This window comes from Triplophysa rosa, linkage group LG5 (assembly GCF_024868665.1).
Source record: "Triplophysa rosa linkage group LG5, Trosa_1v2, whole genome shotgun sequence".
Lineage (NCBI taxonomy): Eukaryota > Metazoa > Chordata > Actinopteri > Cypriniformes > Nemacheilidae > Triplophysa > Triplophysa rosa.
The window spans coordinates 18358209-18378745 of NC_079894.1; the positions used below are offsets into that span (position 1 = coordinate 18358209).

At 40.1% G+C, this 20537-nt stretch overlaps 1 protein-coding gene across 5 annotated transcripts in view; it reads left to right on the forward strand.

Annotated features, from left to right (window-relative positions):
* Positions 1–20537, forward strand: part of LOC130553811 (uncharacterized) — a 167802-nt gene that overhangs the window by 132226 nt on the left and 15039 nt on the right. For all 5 annotated transcript variants that reach the window (XM_057332971.1, XM_057332969.1, XM_057332973.1 and 2 more), the window contains 3 exons: positions 5440–5621; positions 17059–17315; positions 19098–19234. In XM_057332971.1, the coding sequence (XP_057188954.1) occupies positions 5440–5621; positions 17059–17315; positions 19098–19234 (576 nt within the window). The remainder of the gene's footprint in view (positions 1–5439; positions 5622–17058; positions 17316–19097; positions 19235–20537) is intronic.

Genomic DNA, 20537 nt, shown 5'->3' on the forward strand with positions numbered 1-20537 from the left:
TTGGAGGCGGGACAATGCATGTTAAAAGTTACCAATCAAATGTCTCCGCTCATTTGATTGGTAACTTTTAACATGCACTCACCTACATGCAGTCACCTACAGATTACATGTCTTACTACTGAATGATTAGTGTATTACCTTGCCTTAGCTATGTGTTAGTGTTTTAACAAGTGACATTTTGATTTCTTACATCTGTCAAAAAAAATTATGCTATATTATATAGCAGTTAAACTTACATGTCATGTATGACCTATTTAAAACATACTATAATAATATAATTAAATGTTTCCTGTAGTCATTAAATTTGAGTAATCTAATATCTGTTTACTGGCATAGCCCGTTTTAATATTTTCAAAACAAATAAAGCAAAACAAATAAACTATTTAAATTAAATTTTAGAGAGTACATCATATTGTAATTTATAATAACTTGTGCTTTGAGTTATACTGTTGTAGCCATTTATTAATTCTCACTTTATAACAATTTCATGAAAATTATTAACAATACAAAAGCAATTATGAATACACATACCAAACTATTTATTTCTAACTTCCTGTCAAGATGCCAAATATTTAAATCCAAAGCCAAGGGCATACATAACACTGTAACCCAAGTTTAAAAACGGAAAAAAGTATCGTGTTATGCCAAATTAAGACGTCTGTACAACGGGTAAGATACATGTCGGAGACTGTAGGTGAGTGCATGTTAAAAGTGACCAATCAAAGGATCGGATAAGGCTGCCATTGTCCCGCCTCCAAAGTCTCAGAAGTCAGCTCAACGAGCGAGCAAGTGTTGAGCAGTTGCGAGAGCATAGAGAGAATCGTGCGCGCGCTCGTCAAAGCCTCTGCTCGCGGACTGAGTTTTTGCTCGCGGCGCAGAAATGCGCCCTCGCGAGGATCCTTTTCCGCTTGCGGATACTGTTCTGCTCGCTCGCGGAGTTTAAATGCGCCCTCGCGGAGCAGCTTTCCACGCGCGCGGATTCCATGCGCGTGAGTTTTGGGTCCATTTAAACTCCATACATCTGCCTTTGTCAGCATGTGAGTCAACCCCTGTTAACCCCTGAACGGGACTCCTCCATGTCTCCGCCCTCAGCGTCCGAGACCCAAACTCCACCTCGGTCCTTCGACCCAGCGGCTACACCTCTGCTCATAGCTCCCTCGTCTCCACCGTGTCCCGGCATCCCTTTGGCTTCACCAGGCTCCCTCGTCCCTCCGGCACTGCCTTGGTCAGTCGTCGACCATCCGCCACCTCGGGGCTCCGTTCCTCTGGCTACGCCTTGTCTCTCCGCCCCTTCTGCGTTGTCAGGCTCCTCCTTCCCCTCGGCTCCTCCTCAGTCCTCAGTTGCACTGCCTCCGCCGTGGTCTGCCTTGGCCACGCCTTCGCCTTGTTCACCTGAGCTATCGGCTTCGCCTCGGACCTTCAGACCTTCGGTGTCACCTGGGCTCTCTGTCTGCGTGGCTACACCCTGGACTCCTCCGGTGTCGTCTCTGTCGCTCGTCACCAGGGTTTCGTCAGTCTGCTCTCCACCATGGCTCCTCCCTCCCTCAATGCCACCCTGGGACTAACTCTGCTCTGGACACCTCCCCAGCCCTATGGACTACCTCCTGCCTTCTTCCCTTTGTCATCCCCTCATCCACCACCTGAGATCCCACCCCCCTCCTCTGTTGTTCTAGGGCGCGAGGTCGCGCCTTCCGGGGGGGGTGTTATGTCACATTTACGTCTGTTTCCCTATTTAGTTTTCCCCGTTTTTGCCATTGGACGTAATTTTGCCACGATCCCTTACCTGCACTTCGTTTGTTTTACTCGCACTTGTTAGATGTTTTCGTCATCACTTGTACACTATTTAGCCACTGCCTTTTTCATTTGTTCTTCGTCTTGTCTAAAGTGTTTTAACAGCCCTTATCGAGTTCTGTTTATTTGTATCGAGTGCTTTCATTAAATATTCTATTCACTGTGGATTACCTTCGCCTAGTTCATCTACCAAAACTGTTACACACACACACACACACACACACACACACACACACACACACACACACACACTATGTAAACACAAACATTTATTTTGGAAGCGATTAATTACGATTAATTTTTGCCAGCCCTTATATGTATATGTGTATGTATTTATTTGTTTACATAATTAATTGCATGATTATTGTCTATACTGTACATAATTATTTACTTTTAATGCCACTTCATGTTGAATTAAGTTTGAATATACAAAATGTGCAAACCATTTTTGTCAGTCTATTTGAGTCACATCTTGTACTCAAAAGTCTGTCATCACATAATCTCATGTCACTCTAAACGCCCATGATTTTTTTCTAGGAAGCACAAAGGGAGTTGTAATCAAAATGTCAAAAGTGGCTCTTTTTCATGCTAAAAAAATGCGTGGTCACAGGCATGATCACTGGCAGTCAAGTTCAGTTTCAATTCTGTCAGGTCAGATTGGACCCAGATACCAAAATTATAACACTAGACTTACATCTACATCACAATACCTCTTACACTTAAAGTAAAAACTACTACGTTCTAAAAAGTTGTCTTTGTATCTTACCTGTACAAAGAGTGAGCCGGGACTAAAAACACTACAAAAAAAGAAACATACATGATAATGTTAAGGCTATTGTATATAGATGGTACAGAACAGCCCTGCTTAAGGTAATAATAGCTTTTGCTTCTGTGTGAAAACACTACATTCATTGTGTCTGTGTGTGTTTTGAAGGTCTGTGTGTTTTAAAGGTCTATGTGTTCAGTGGGTATCTAGTTTTATATTGAAGCACATGACCTTGCGTGTGTTTGAGTCATGTTCTACCAAATCCTTAAATCCCAATGTAAACAGCTCCCCTCGATTTCTCTTCACCTCGATTCTATCTCAGGTGACATTTTCTTAGAGGAAGCGCATCCATTTGCTTGACAGAAGTGACAGAGCGTTTTAATGTCCATGCTATGACACGGCGGCCACTCGCTTGAACCCCATTCACACAGACCGCTGATTCCAGAAAATTGCCAGAGTGCCTTCTGTGTGAACGCAAACGCATCCCGGATTCATCCGAAAAGTAATTCCGGAAAGGTGACCTAGTAATATTAACGGGATCAGTCCCGGAAAGTGCCCTGTGTGAACAAAAGGCAGAAACAATGCCGTAAAAGCCATGTAGGCTATACTGATGACACGCATCTATAATAAATCGTAAATAATTTGGATATAAAAACAAATATGGTTAAGCGAGTAATTTATGTTCGTTAGTTAATCGACAACTAAAAAATACTATTCATCTTTAAATCACGGATGAATGCAAGAGTCATAATCACCAAACTTAAGCTCAGAGATGCAAGAATAGCGTTGTCTGCTTATAAACGCAGTTTAAACTTGAAATTACTTTTATTAAAACTATTAACACGAAAATACAGAGTGCTTCAATAAACTTGATTGCTTACCAACCTTTAAAACAATGTGTGCACCTGCCGTGCTCATGCTTCGCTGTGGAGAAGCCTGTGTGTTTCTGTGCAGACACTAGCTCGAATTCACCCGAACAAGATTGTTTTTCTCAACAAAAATTATATTCCGTTATATTTTTAATTAAGGCTCTGTAAATTTGCACCGAACAAGCCTGAACAATTTGGTTTTATTTATTTTCATATGCCATTTTAGATTTAGGCCTATCTTATATTTAGCGTAATCTCGTTGGGCTATAGCCTACATTGCGTTTTTGTGCCTCAATGCTCCTCATTGTTCTGCATTTACCAATAAAAAATACAAATATAAAAGTTTGTTTTTGTGATGTCATGGTCATCTGCAAAAAGCAACAATATATGCTACTGAATAATAACCAGAACTTGAACTTAAACGACTAAAGAAATGGACATAACATTACGGGATCTTCACGGGATGTCTGTGAACGCACGCACAGATTCCAGAAAATCACTGGCAGTGTGAATGAACAAAATCTAACGATCCCGGGACAAAATCCCAAACACATTTTCCGTGTATTTTCCAGGATCTCTGTATGAAAGGGGTTTTGGAGTCACCTCACACACCTATGGAACCAGAGACTCTTCCCATCAGCCTCTCTGTCATCAAAGAGCAGCAGGCCATCGACTTCACGCCAGTCTGCCTAATTTAAAGCCAGGGAAAGTGATAAACATTACTGAGGGTGTGATTTGAAAGTCAGATGTTCATAAATCCCTGTAAATTTGTGTGGGTTTGTTGACATGAGGGAGACCGAGACACACTTCGACTTTCATCTCAGGCTGTTGTTTTGCTGTGTCACAGACACAAGGTGTCTAATGGAGATGCAATATAATGTTTCAGGTTGTGCTGTGTGGAACAAACGTTGACTATAAACATCGAGAGAGGTGGAAGTGTTTTGTGACTTTATCATTTTATTATTTTGGCTATTACTTTTCTGTATGCTTGCAACTCCGTGTTTTTCGTCAATACATAAAACAATACAATCTAATATCCATCATATTTTATATGCCCTACTGGAGTTGCTGGGTTTCAGTGAGCTGCTACTACTTCTACAACACAATACTGTATAAAAAACAAAACAAAAGCATGTGTGAACAGTCGGTCTGATGAGAACTGAAAGTAATTGGATGTAATGGGAGAGTTGCATTCTGTAAGAAAAATACAACCAGGAACCAACACAACGTTGTAGACTCAAAGTGGGAAGCATCACGATTATGGCTTCAAGGGGAGAGTTCACTCAAAAATAAAAATTCTGTAATTTATATACCTTTATGTCATTCAAAACCTGTTTTACTTTTGTTTTTCTGTAGAACACAAAAGAAGATATTTTGAGAAATGTCTAAATGGGGGCCCAATGTGTTCGGTTACAAACATTCTTCAAAATATCTTCTTTTGTGTTCTGCAGAAGAAAATCTTACGTTTGGAATGACATGAGGGTGAGTAAATGTTGAATTTTCATTTTTGATTGCCCTAAAGCAGATCTGTAACCAGCACATAATTGATTGGGCAGCACCCCCAAACATTTCCATTATTAGTGGTCAATAAATATGCACATTTAAGTTTTTTACTTATATTTTTTCTCTAAAAACATCATTCTAGCAATAATAATACTGTATTTGTGTAGGGTTTTAAATTAATGCATACATACTATTAATATGTAGCAGTAGTTCTGTAATTTAATGTAAGAGCATCAGATTATGGTTATATTGATACAGAGAGCAATTACAGCAACAAGATGCCAATCAATAGTCGCTGTCAAAAAGAGAATCTTATTATCGACGAAAAACGAGTGAGACATACAATAGAGAATTTTTCTGTTTGATAACTTTGTTGCAGTTCAGAACTTTCAAAGTCAAATTGGAATGACGCATGAGTGTACACGATGATTGATTCCCTGTCCCCTTATCTCTCTTTCCTTTCATCTCTTTCATTTCTGTCTCTTTGTCCTCATCTTTTTGCTGTCTCAGGTTCCTGGCTGTTCTCTGTGTCGGAGTTGGCCGTGCCAGGGGCGGAGGTGGGCCGGATCTCAGCAACAGATGCTGATTTGGGAGACAATGCCAAGCTGGAGTATACCATCCTTGATGGAGAGTCAGGGGACACATTTAACATCACCGGAGCGAACCAAGAGGCTGTGATCATTCTGAACAAGGTGGGAGGGAGGTCCACAAGATAAAAAGTAGCCTATGGGAGAGGCGGGGCATGAACTCATCAAGGTTCATGCGGTTTCAGTGTAGTTTATATAGCGTACCAGCATCTTCTCCATTATGATAGTTAAAAACCTGGTGGAGACAAAATCTAATGGTGGCGATCGGCATCCAAACCATCATATATTCTGGTCTGTAAAGCGGGCAAAAGTGTGTACACGTGCGTAGGCGTGAGTTCATGGATGGTGGGCAGAGTTCACAAGACATATCATAGAGCAGATGATGTTCCGGTGTAGGAGGGAGCAGGTTACTCACTCTGCCAGGTGTCGTGAGGAAATCTGCTTCAGTGTTAGAAAAAAACATCCAAAAAAAGGGCAAAGCAAGATTGTCATCAGTGTACAGGCGATGTGAGTCAACGTTGAATCAGCTCGGCCAAAGACTGCGCAGCCGGGCGTGATTTACAACAGCACGCCGGGCAGCGCATGCGTGAGCCGCGTGAGACTTGAGCGCTTGTTTCTTCCCTTAATAAGATTCAGGCTGACATTAATCACTGTGAGCCTGAGGATATCTGAACGTGGTATAGACACCTGGAACGCTGCAGTGAGTCCTGTGTAAGCCGGGGACTTCACTGACTTTGATTGGTGTGACACCTTTTAACCCTTCAATAATGTTTCTGTCTTTCTGATAAGATAAACAACGCAAGTTACATTAGTGAATTAAGGCGTCTCACATGAATGACTGGTAATATCGGAGTTTGAATTAGGGCTGTCAATTTAGAGGGGTTATTTAGAATGATGAATTTAGGATGAAAAAAGTAACGTTTTAAAGAAATTAATGTGATTAATCAAAAAATGGTCGTCATGCTTGTCTCTGTGCGCATGCTTGTGTATGTCTCTCTCTGTGTGTGCGTGTGTGTGTGTGTATGTGTGTGCGTGCGTGTGTGTGTGTGCGTGTGATTTGTGCTCTTGGTGCAGTTTTTTTAACCTGGCAAAATAACCCATAATTTTACTACAAAAACTAGACTGTTACACTGTTTAACAGAATGTCCAATATCTCAATTTACTTTTATACATATACTGTATATATTTTTCGTTTGCCATTTGTTTAAGTAACCAACATTCTTTCAGTTTCACCTACTTAATTTGATGAAAATTGATAATCGATTGACAGCCCTGATTTGAATCATCTCAGCTTTTGAAATTATACTGAGTAAAATAATGATGAGCATTACAAACCGCATGCTGCGGTTTGTAGCTTGAAGGCTGAAGCTCTGGTTCTGAGCTGATGGGAAGCCTGCTGACTGTGTGTGTGTGTACTCAGCGCAGATCTGGATCTGTGTTCAGACACTCCAAAAAGCCAGCTCAGTTCTACTGATGCCAATCCAGCTTCCTGGACTCACTCGTGTGTGTGTCAGAGCAACTGTACTCTACTCATGCAAGTGAATGTGTGTGTGAATAGAGCGAGGGGGTTTGTCACTGTGACAGCCAGTTCTGGCAGGTGTGGGGAAATCTGTGTTAAAAAAATAAAAAGATTTGGTTGCAGGTTAGCCTGGTAGGGATTTTAGGCCAGGGATGTGTTACTGTGATAAGAGAGAACTGGGATGTGAACATACAGAAAGCAGCATTGAGATTAAACGGTGGCCGGAGAGGAGGGTGTATATGAAAAGATAAAAAAGTGAGACGATACACTATAGGTCAGACATTATTACTGATAAAATAGACTTTATGTTAAGGGACAGTTTGGTGAAATGGGGAAGAACACATACTGTATGAAAGACGCATCCATTCCCAGTTGTTTCTCCTACAGTAATAAAATGAAAATTCTGTCATTACTAACCCTCGTGTCATTTCAAGCCTGTATGACTTTCTTTCTTCCAAGACCACAAAAGAAGATATTTTGGAGAATGTTGATAAGTGAACAACGGCTATTCACTTCTATTGTATGGACACAAAACCAATGCAAGTCAATGGGTACCACCGATGTTTGGTTACCAAAATTCTTTAAAGCTGTGATGAACTGGGCTTGTTTATTGTTTTATACTGTTGTATGAGGTCTACTTATGACGTTCGCCGTGGTTTTTACATTTAAAAACATCAAAATCAATAAGTGATAGTCTATTTTCTACCCGGGTTTTGAGGCCGGCTCTACAAACGCTCGGTTTTAATGGGCGTGCCGCATTGAAGACTTGAAAGTAAACGCCCACTGCTATGATTGGATAGCAGTTTGCATAGTAAACTTAGTTGGAGCCTTCTGTGAATTTGATTAGAGACGTAATGTTAGGTTACACATTAGCACCATTCGCACGAGATTAGCATTATCTGGGGACCTCCTGTGATTTATAAATGACCTCCCCACTTCAGTATTTCATGTGACGCATTCGCACGGGATGATTTTACTCAAATTTACTGACTTATCTCCCGGATGTGATGGCACGGCTTTGCGTATAGTTTGTATAGCCTATACTTGTATTGCGTTTAATGATATATGACGGTACCTGTCAGCATTTGAGACCCGTGATCGCGAACCGGACAAAAGATCACCGCGATCGCGGGCCTCAAATGTTACGAGAGTTTCCATGATAACTAAACAAATGGGAGACTCCCGGTAACTTATGGATATGACCCAGCACCCGAAATAATACCAAAACACTTCAAAACAGCCTCCATTATTTGCAAACGGTAGATAAAACCTTGAAAAATTATATATGAGCCCGCCAAATCACAGAGATGCCAATTCGCACAGCATTAATACAAATGACTAGAGGTCCCCAGGTAATACTAATCTCGTGCGAATAGGGCTATCAGGGCACATCAAGCGATCTCTAACAAAGCAATAGTGACGCATAGTACAAAAATGTTTTACTCGCATAAGATTGCTGCACCATTCCTATTGGATCCAATATTGACGGCACAGCACTGCTTTTTAATTTTAGTCTCTCCGCAAATCCAGCGTCGACCTGTGCCTTGTTCACGAAGGAATCCTCAGAGAAATGAAACGAACAAACGCTCCATGTTTTTCCCACGTGAGCTGGAACATCTTTAAAAATAAACTTTAACCACGCATTCCTAATATCGGAATCCGAAGGAAGGTTATGCAGCGACTGTATTCTTCCACAACCAGGGATGGCACAATATTTAGCTATCTTTAACGGCATGTTTGTTTATTGCTTGCTCGCTCTATCTGGTTCCTCGCCACTTGTGTTACTTGTGTTAATTGTCATGCGTGAACCAGTGGGCGGGGCTATAGAAGTAGTCATTGATATTCTTTCTGTGGAGGCGGTGTTCAACCTATCAATGTTGTCATAGATAGGTGCATTCCAGGACCTGGCGTTCGCTTGGCCTGGTGTCAATAACAGTTGTAATCTAAGGGTGTTTTCAGTTCTGACACTTACATGATGTTCGCGTGAATACGATTCCCTCTTATATAACAAAAGCTCGGGTTAAAATTGTGGTTTTAATTCATGGCATCTTTAAAATATCTTCTTTTGGTTTCTGTGAAAGAAAGTCATACAGGTTTGAAATGACAAGAAAGTAAAGATGACAGAATTTTTATTTTTGGGTGAACTACCCCTTTAAATATGAGTTTTGTAGAACTCAGTGATGTCAAATTTGTAATCGAATGTCTAATTTATTGTCTCTGCTTTCTTATAACAATTGTGTAATTTGTGTTTATTTTAAGAGAAACATTTATTATTTCATCAAAATGCTCTATTGAAAAAAAAACTACTCCATTAAAAACCACTGAAAGAGCTATGAAAGTGCAATGTCTCAGCAATAAAATGTTGCTCTGGAAATTAAAGCAAGAGGCTTCTTGGAAGAGATAAAAGGGAAGGTTAAAGAAGACTGGAGAGAGGTAAGTCTGCTAATGCTTAGTGAGGGAGGAAATGAAAGGGAATTATGGGTAAACAATTGAACTCCTCCTATGTCTCTCCTTGAATTCATACTTCATCCTCCATTGCACTGATGCTTTATTTGGCCAATAATATTTCTAAAAGTGCTCCCGTGTTACGCTTCTCTCTAATACTCCTGTCAAAATCACAAAGAGACGATTCCATTGTCCGTCCTTGTGCCCGGATTTGAAATTCTGCTCGAGACTCTCGGCTGCGCCGTATGACTGAGATGGAGACGAAGGAAGAAGGAAACAATAAGTCAGGGAAGACAGGTGGGAGTATCTGAAGACAAAGATTGAAGAGGTTAAAAGGGGATTTAGCCTTTCAGAGAACCCACGCGCAGCTAATAGAAAACATGAAAGATACCACTCTAATAGAATTAAATTGAACAAAGCGTAAAATTAGCACTAAGCTCCCCTTTGGTTTCCGGCCCATTACACAAAAATAAAAAATTAGCTGAACATTATTTGTTGTGTTTGTGTTTGTGTTCCGAGGACGCCACTCTCGTCTGGCTACCTGCCTATCTCATTCAGAACAGCTGAACATCATGCCTGCCTCTTGTTTTTTTCTCTCCATATCAGAAAGGGTAAAGTTGGAGATTTATTTGAAAAGGCTGAAACAGACGGAGCGAGATAGCAAAAGAAAAGAAAGAGGCAGAGAGATAAAGAAGGAGCTCACCCCAGGGAAGAAAGTGTTCCAATAGGAGCAATTTCTGTCATCTTAATGCCCACCATGACCTCTTTAGAAACCCGCTGAGCTCTTTCGCTTTTTCTTCACATGACACTTGCACATGTGTACATGGACATATGAATATCATTGCGTCACCCATGTTAAAAAGACAACTGTCATTAGATGTGACCAGACTTAAAGTTCTTCATACAGTTTTAAAATTTTGCCATTTACCCCATTGCAAACCTGTATTCTTTACTTTCTACACGTAACACAAAGACCAAAGTCCGTTTACGGACGTCAGCCAACTCGGTGGCCATGTTTGCAATGCCTCTGGGCAGCTATTTACTAGGGCTGGGTAAAAAATATTGATTCTTTGATTTTAATCGATCTTCAATTTAAAGAAACGATATCCCAAATTGGGGGAAATCCCCAAATCGATTCTTAAAGCGGCCCTAACACATGCGGTTTCTGCCAATCTCATATTAATCTTGAGTACCTATAGAGTAGTATTGCATACTTCGTATCTTCGAAGAGTATTTAGTTTGATCACATTTATAAAAGATAGATACAGCTGTAAGATTATTTCCGAAAGCATACGGCACGTGCGGGGGGAGGGGTAGGCTGAACTAAAGCACGTGCGCACTCATTCCCAAACAAACACAGACATAAGTTTCACTCACCACATGCGGTTCATGTCCGGCATCTTTTAGCTTAGGACGGCTCCATATATCAGTTTCAAACGATCTCCAAATCCAGCGTTATATCCACCGTTTATATAACATTCATCACCCAAATGCAGTGAACAAACTCTCTCTCCTGCACACAAGTGAAAGTGACATCTGCGCATGCTCCTTCTACTGCTCTCCATGCTGCCGCGTGCTTTTCCGGGAGAATTGTCCAATAAGGGACTAAGAAAAATTGTTACGAAACAGTTTTATATGTTAAAAAAAAACTTTCCGAAACCTGTACGATCGCTGGGGCAGTGTATCGAGCACAGAAATACTACGTAATATGCCCAACTCGTTTTTTGACAAATTGACCATGTTAAGCATGAGAAGACAGCACGTTTAACATTGTAAAGAAGTCAGAATGCATGACACACCGTTGCAACACCCCTTTAATGCATGTGCCTCAGAGAATATTTGCTGTATTTCGCCTCTCATCCAGATGATGCTGCCATTATTCAAGTTGAATTTGAAATCTGTTTTATTTCTTAAACATGTTTCAAGTTGTTCATGATTTTGCACATTTACAATGTTTTTATTTTTTACAGTAATGTTTGGTTACTCAAAGTAAATATAAAAAGTAATTCAAAACAATTGTGTGGGCTCTGCTAGTAACGTGAATGTGTATTTCCTTAATTTAGCTGAGTATGGGGGTTTGAGTTGCCAGCCTTTATATTTAAATATGGATTCCATGTCTGTAAAACTAATGTTTTAAATGAAATACTTGAAATACTGATAACTAATCGATATTGAATCGAGTCAAATCGAAATTGAATCGAATTGAAACCATATAAATAAGAATCGAATCGAATCGCCAAAATGGTCTCAAAACCCAGCCCTACTATTTACGTCATAGCAAGTCCACAGTCCTATCTACTTGAATGGAGGAAGGCAGATACAGTATTTCTAAAATCACTTGCAAAAATCACAATGAAACAGCATATTTCTGATCAATATTTAACATGACATAAATTATATCATAACTTCGGTTTGCAAAGCTTAAACTGCGCTAAAAATCACCTTTTTAGAGGAAGCCTCATCTTCTGTGCCTGCACACAGGCTGGCAAGCGCCTCAGGAGAGCCCTGTCCCAGATAATCGTCAGTCTTTATTGATTGACGATTGGCTCGTTTTACTGGAAGGCGAAACTTCCTTCACTAGAGTGGCCATTTTGAGCGCTGCATTCCTTGCATTTATTGTACCGGCAGTGGCACATCTCGCTTATATTAATATCTTTGACAAAGACCCTGTTGTTTTTTTAAGCTGTTTTTTTTAATTAATTGAATCAGCATCTCTTTCTTCTGCAGAACACATAATAAGATATTTTGAAGAATGTTGGTAACTGTAACAAAAGCTCAATAAAAGGGAAGGAAGGAGGCGGGAACCGGCGAACATTCACAATAAACTTTAATCAAAATAAACAAACAATAATCCGTAAGTAAAAAGGCCGTAAACATAAACATAAACAAAACTTAACATGTCCGGGCCCAGTCCTCTCTCCCCGTACACTCCTGTCGCTCGTCCTTTTATGCTTCCGATCTCCTCCGTGAGACATGCGGGACCGGTGTGCGCGCAGCTGATTCCCACTATCACTCACGCCACCTGCCCCGCCTCCCTGCCTCAAGGCTCTCATCACGCCTCCCTCGTCACAGTAACCAAACAACGGTGGTACCCATTTACAAAACCAATGCAAGTCCATGGGTACCGCCGTTGTTCGGTTACCAGCATTCTTCAAAATATCTTCCTTTGTGTTCTGCAGAAGAAAGAAAGTCATAATGAATTTTTGTTTTTGGGTGAACTACCCCTTTAAGCTTCATTACAAAAACCTGTTCAAAAACCAAACCACTAAACCGTATAAACCAGCAGACTGGTCACACATACAGACCTTCATTTACACTTGACCTTTTCACGCTCTCTGTTAACGTTGCTCTGAATGACAAAATATGTGACGACAAAATGGAGCCCATTGGTAAAAATGAAAGGTAGCGAAGAAAGGAGCTTCCTGCAGACAGAGAAGGGACCTTTAATTCGCAGACAAAGAGGACAAAGAGAACGGCCCAAGGCAAAAATATTAGAGTGTGCGAGCGAATAGGTCACTCAGGCTTCTTTTTGGTAAGCTGGGTCATGGCTGCCGCTGTCTGAGGAGAAACCATTTCCGTGTACGGCTACGCCGCAACCTCTTACTTCAGTACCGGGCAGGCGGTGCTAGGTTTATGTCTGCAGAGTCTCCATCGTTCCTCTCTCTCCCCCGAGGAATCTAAGTTATGTGCTGTGCCCCCTTTCCGAGCTTTAAAAACCCAAGCTGGAGGTCCGCTTTAGGAACTTGTCGATTCTTTAACAACCCAAAAACACAGTGTCCTTCAGATAAAGAAAACTGAGGTGAAGTTCGAGGAAAAGAACAACGTGAAAAAAATCACAATTTTTCCCCGGCCGCGAGCGGGCCACATAGTGGCGTTTAACATTTTGTCCTCACGCTGGCATTACACAGCATTATTCACAGTTCTTAGACTAATCAACGCAAAGTGAATTTTCAGAGGCATAATTTTCCATACAGAGCGGCGCATGTGTGTTTGTGTGGGTTGGTGGGTGGCGTGCTGCTCTGATTAAGCGTATGCAGATTGCCGAAAGTCTGTGTTTGTGTGTTTGTGTATGTGCGCGTGTGTGTGTGAGCTGCACTACTGCTCATGATGGAGGAGGACTGTACACATTTAAATATTTAATGTGCTGGCAACAGACCCACATCTGTAGCCTTTTGTGACAGTGTTGTACAACCAACTGTCCTTAAAGCGACTGACGCTAAAGTATCGCTCAAAACACCTTTTTTTCTAAACACTTGTGATGATGCCGCATGGTTTTCCAACAGTGGCACCTAGTGGTGCATCCGTAAAACAGTCTGAAGGGTTTAAGCCTGGTAGGCTAAGTGATGCTTTCTTGATGATCCAAATAAATTACGAATAGCTGTGATACATAGAAAATATGTTTGGTAACACTTTACAATAAGGTTGTATTTGTAAACATTCATTTATGCATCAACATGAACTAATTGATTGTGAACATTGGCATGTGGACATGTTGTCTGATGTAAATGGACATTTGTAAAATGGAAGATCTTAAGTGGAAACACAACAATCTGATGTCAAATGGATAGAACTCTGATATTGCCATAATGTCCTCGTCTTAAACACGTAAGTAATCCATGGTCATCAACCTGTTGCCCTGTCCGGATTATCTGTGTTTATTTTATTGAGAGTAGTGAGTGTGTTAATCTTCTTTGAGAGAGAGAGAGACAGATGCAAAAGCCATGCAAAAGTTGTGGGTTGGATTCCCGTGGACACATGCTGAGGAAAATGTATATTTTGCATGCACTGTAAATTGCATTGGATAACAATGTCTGCCAAATCCATAAATGTAAAGGTTATGAAGAAAGGAGAGAGAAATTGTTGAGCATGAAGGAATTGCGTGAAGGAAGAGAGAGAAGAATTGAAGAATTGTGAACCCATATGCACGCCAAGGTTGAATTTTGAATAAAGCCATTTTTTGAGACTCAAAGATATGGGCTTGTATGGTTTAAGAAAGCAAGAAATTAAGACTCTGGAGGGAGCTGACGGAGAAGCTGTACGTTGTTAGAATGTAGTGTGTGAATTGCTTCAAAGGATAATCTGGGTTTAAGGTCCCAGAGTCGTTTTAAAAAACAAGGGAGAGAGAGGGGGTGACTGTGAATCGGGTGTAAGAGTGACAACCTGCTTCAAAACAACCTGCCACCTTTGAATGGATGCGTACATACGCGCATAAACATGCACAGAAAAGATAGACTTGTTTACAACCTCAGAGCCAGATGTATTTGTGCGTACAAAGAAAAACAGAGTGGAATCACGAATTCACAAAGAGAAGGAATGCAAGATGGATAATGTAAATCTTGGGATCCCCCTGTGAACCGCTAGACAGGCCCAGATTTGCCCAATTTAGCCCTCTTGTCAATGTGCACTTTTCTGCTTTACCTTTCACATATTGAAATATTTATCTGGTGGGCTACAGCGGGTTAGCGCAGGAAATTTAAATTCTGATCCAGTCAGTAAACACTTGACCCTGATATAAATATAACAAGGAAGCAGCAAGTTAACCCAGCTCCGTTCTAAAATCTTTCCTTCGAATCTGAAAGCGAGGGATGTCGCAGATACCATTGCATCTGTGCTCATTTACAGTAAATAAACACTATATACATGAATAAACATTTCCCAAAATCTCTTTCTCATTCACTTGCACACTCTCAACTCTATTTAAAAATGAAATGCTTGAAAAGTCACATGATCTGCCATGGGGCTTTATGGAAGCACATGTTGTGTATGTATTAAAGTTAAATAGTGGACCATCCAAAGTGCTTAATTCATTTCCTTTAATGGCCCTTCCATCGAAAAGCAATTCAAAGGAACTCGAAGGAGAGAGAGAAAAGGGGAGGGGCTTGTTATAAACAATGAGTGTAATCTAGGTGTCAGCACCAGACCTCTGCTTACTAGGAAGGGCACGGAGCGTGTGATGGAGTGATGCTGAGAGAGAGAGAGAGAGAGAGAGAGAGAGTGATTGAGTACACGAGAGAGAGAGGGACGGGTGATGAGTGTGTGCTCACAGTGTAAGTGACATCTCTCCTCCTCAGACAGATTGTCTCTCTCTGCCTCTAATGGGATCCTGTTAGGAACCTTTTCTCTTCATTTATCCCTCCTCCTCTCTTGGCTTCACTCTTTCCGTCCTCTGCTTGGTCTATTTCTTTCTCTCTCAGTCTCATTTCCACGCTTTTCTTACATACAAATGTCCCTGTTGTGCTTTTATTCGAACGCTGGTGTCCTTCAACCGTGCTTGTACCTGCTGCGTAATGTTAAATCATTTTTTTCTTTATGCAGCTTGTAGATTTATAGAGTGTGCAAATGAGCTGATGTGAATGAAAGTTCAGTAAAACCCAAACCAATATCTGACTCAGTAAGCAATGGCTCAATATACGTATTTATGGGGTTTCAAGAGGACTCAAGACACCATCTTTGGTATGTGGGCATCTTGGAATATTAGGTCAGTTCGACCCAGGAAGTGGTAGATATCCACAGTTTCCAGATGTCCTGCAGTCAGCTCAGTCGAATTCGGCTCATTATGTTCTTCAGTCTGTGCGGCCGAACACACTGATCCAATCTGAGCCTGGTCTTACATTAGGATGGTTTGAGAGTGTGTGTGAACACCTGTGTGTGGATTATTGCGAGGACCAGATGAACAGAACTAATGACAAAAGTGACTCTTACCCACATGGTGCAGATGTGGTAATGAGTCAGTCATTTCAGACTCCTTCAGCCCCGGTCCAGCTTCACTTGCCAAAACCAACCCATTACCTGCTCCTGCTGTGCAAGAGTGCCGCAAAACCATTGCCCAGTGCCAGATACAGATCTCATGGGTCCTCACAATACAATAAATGCTGGGCTCCGATCCTGCTATTACATATTGCCAACCTCATCAGAGAGCTTGATTGCATTTCAAGAGACTAACAATCAAAAAAAGGAAATTTAAGAATTAGATTGTGTCAAATTATACGATTCTTGGCATGAAGAGTAGTGAGTTCAGAAGATCAGTTATTGCAACAATCTTGTTCCCCCAAACTTTTTATCACAGCACTCGTGTTATTGCTTTTTAAAGTGATAGTTCACCGAAAATGAAAATTGCTCATCATTTACTAACCCTCTTGTCATCTCCAACCTGTATGACTTTAAATCTTCCGCAGAACACAAAAGAAGATATTTTGAAAAATGTTGGTAACCGGCACCCATTGAGATTGGCATTGGTTTTGTGTCCATACAACAGAAGTGAATGGGTGCCAGCGCTGTTCGGTTACCAGCTTTCATCAAAATATCTTCTTTTGTGTTCTGCGTAAGAAAGAAAGTCATGCAGGTTTGAAATGACAAGAGGGTGAGTAAAGGATGACAGAATTTTTATATTTGGGTGAACTGTCCCTTTAATGATGATTCATTCATGTTCATTCATTCACGTAATATTGGTTTTATTAACATTCCTTTTTGTAATGTATATGGATACATATCACTATGTTTGAGTTTCCATTTAGATGCTATAATGATGTTTGTTTCATATTCAAACTCCTGTCACACGTCTCTGTGTTTGCGCTGCAGGCGGTGGACTATGAGAGCCGTAGCTCCTACTCTTTCTCAGTGGAGGTTTTGAACCCCATCGTCGACCCTCGATTCTTGCGGCGTGGGCCCTTTAAAGACCGTGCTTCCATCAGAGTGGCCGTGCTGGATGCAGATGAGCCCCCTCGGTTCTCGAGGGCACGTTACAGAATGGATGTGTCAGAGAACTGCCCGCCGGCGTGCACAGTGGGGCGGGTCAGTGCTGTGGACCCAGATACGGGGCTCACAAACAATATCAGGTAGGCTACAGACCCCCATGTCACTTTAGAAAACAGCAATCAATGCTAGAATTTAAGCAGGGTCTGATGCTTTCATGTTGCAAAAATTAAAACGCCATTAATCATTTTCAAATATGTAGGATTTTATTTATTTTATTCATAAAATTGTATGTATTTTAAATAGGCTATTTAAAAATGTTTTCTTAATGTGGTACAATTATGATCTGTTAAGCATGAAAAAAGGATAAAATGTTTATTAAAGCTGAAAATATTTCATAATTTACTCATCCTAATGTCATTCCAAACGTGAATCACTTTCTTTCTTCTGCAGAGCACAAAAAATATCTTTTGAAGAACTTTGGTAACAACATTAGCCCCCAATGACTTCCATTGTATGGATACAAAAACACTTTTTCTCAAAATATCGTTTGTGTTACACAGAAGAAAGAGTCAAATACAGGTTTTGAATGATATGAGGGTGAATACATTTTTTGGGTAAATAAAAGTTATTATTGTTAAAATAATAATGAAAGTATTACAGAGAAAATCTTTGCTTTTATATTGAGTCAATTGCAGAAAGGCTTTAAAAAATTAATACAAAGCACACAGAAAAACTGGCTGAAATGTTTGGTTACATGCACACAAACACTGGCTGAACTGTTTAGTTAGATGAAACTTAATTAGATGGAACTAATTAGATTTTAATAAGCTGGAATTATTTATTAATACTGTCTAGTTCTGAATAAAATATTTCCCTCGACTCAGTAAACTGGTATTAATTAAATCTTTGTATAAGCTGAGTTGCATTGCATTCTGGGATTGCCTTAGCCTACCTGCAAAGGATGCATGCACTGCTGATAATACCTGTTTAGTCGTGTATTTATTTTCAGTAAACAAATTAACAGATCACAGCATGGCACTGCGTTACAGAAGGGTTTTGACACCGAGCTTATTTCTGTTGCACGTCTCACACATTAAAAATGAGCTGTAAATGTATTTATCAACACCGTCTTTGCAATAAAGGCTTTTATCAGGCGACAGAGGAACTACCCAACCGAAAGACATCTGTTGTGTTTGATTCAAGTACGTGCAGTTACAGGAACAAAAATAGCAATTTCCACTTAGTAAATCAAACTGAATTCAGGTGATTTATGCAGTTTGTAACTGTACTCTGTGGTTTGGTTCCATTAGATTAATAACTGTTTGTATGTAAATTAGATTTCATGACCATCAGGTAATATTTATTAATGACCCACTCCTCATATCCATTATGTAATGTAAATATAATATAATTATATAATAAAATAGTCAGTAAAATAGTGTGGTAACTAGGAAATCACTTTATTTCCACAGTTTTGTTGCAGAAACGCTTTGTGCAATATACTTAGAATTTGTTGAACACAAATTATAATTGTATCATAATAATTACACAATAATTTGGTTTCCTATTGTTTCTAAGAGACTTTATATCAGCTGTCTATGATGGTTAAAACCGCTGTCTAGGTAGGCAGCTTACTGGAACAGAGTCATTATTATGGCTAATGAACTAATGGTTGTGTGGTTCTGTGTTCAACACTCAAAAAATCACAGAGATGAGGGTAATTATGTTACCAACGATATTTGCTTGTTTTCATATGGAAAAGCTCAATGATATTGATCTGGCCTTATCCCAATGGACTATATTTATTTTAATAGTGACTAGCTAGGGATTTGAGAATTCTTACTTTATTAATTGCATCTTATTTGTTTCCAGCCACTGGATTTAAAAATGGTTAAAGCGACTCATGTTCTCATGTATCTCAGGTTCTCCATCGATCCTCAGTCCGACCCGGAGGCTCTGTTCCGCATCACTCCGGACACTGGGCTCATCACTACGGCGACACAGCTGGACCGCGAGCATGAGCAGTGGCATAATATCACTATCATTGCCACACAGAGAGGTACACAAACACACACAAAAAAAAATATATATATATATATATATGTCATGAGGTGACACGGACATCAATCAACATACAATGCTGTTCATTAAGACAAGCGTGCCTGCTGTAGTAATTCTGGTCAAAAATGATGTAATGTCTATGGCCTGATGGTTTAGCAGGAATATACTGTCTTGTTAAGCCATGTTACTCTGGGTTCAACTGTTTTATAAATTGCAAAATATAAAATTGCATTATCTATAGTTCATAGTCAATTTATTAAGGACAGGTGATATATTGAATATATATAACATTTGTGTATATGTAACATTTGCCTGCAAGACAAAGAAGCAAAATGTCTTGATTATATTTAACATGATTTTTTATGTATTTTACTTATTAGGCCTATATTACATTTACAGTACTTGGGTTGAAAAAAGCCCACATTTTCATTTATCATTTATCATTTTAGAACACATACATTAATATCAAGATAAATATGTGAATACTGTCAGAAGACTGAAACAAGGCATATTGCCTAGCCCTAGAGTTGATGTTTTTTTATTTATTTAAATGGTTATATTTACATTGTGTTAACATACAGTACATTGTTTCTGCACGGCTCACGGATATTCTGTGTTAGTTGAGGATCTGCACTTCCATGTTACAGTATGGAAAGTAGGTCTAAGCGGCTTCAGGAAGGCGGATGGCTATTGTAGGCAAAGCAATGAAGCAGTGGGCACTAATCCACAACATCATGTTAGAGCTCTGTGTGTGTGTGTATGTGTGTGGATGCGGTCCAAGACATTTGTGTGAAATCTGTCCAAACGAGTGTGTGGGACTGCATTATAACCAGAGAGCGAGAGAAAGCATCAATTTCGCTTCAGCCTCACACCAATCCATTACCTTTGTCTCCCGGTGCAACCTATACTATACCGACATACTACGGTAAAAGCTATTTATTTGCCATGACAAGCCATTAGTCTAGAATTTGAGAAGAGACCTGAAGCGGTGACCAAAAACAGTGTCCTGCATGCTGCCTACATAGACTTTCATCCCGTGATGAAACCCTATAAGTGTTCTCTCCACACACCACAGAAATCGTATGCTGCACATGTGACTTGACCGTAATAGATTTTGGCTTTACTATAAGCACAATACTTTCAGCAAGAAAATTATACCCAATTTAAGCATATAAATGCATGGAAAGCACAAACAGATATGTATTTTATTTCAACTAAAAATTCGTTTTGAGTCTTTTTAACTAATATGGAATTGGCCTCTTCGTGAAGAGCATACGTGATGCTGCATTGCAATTCGTCTG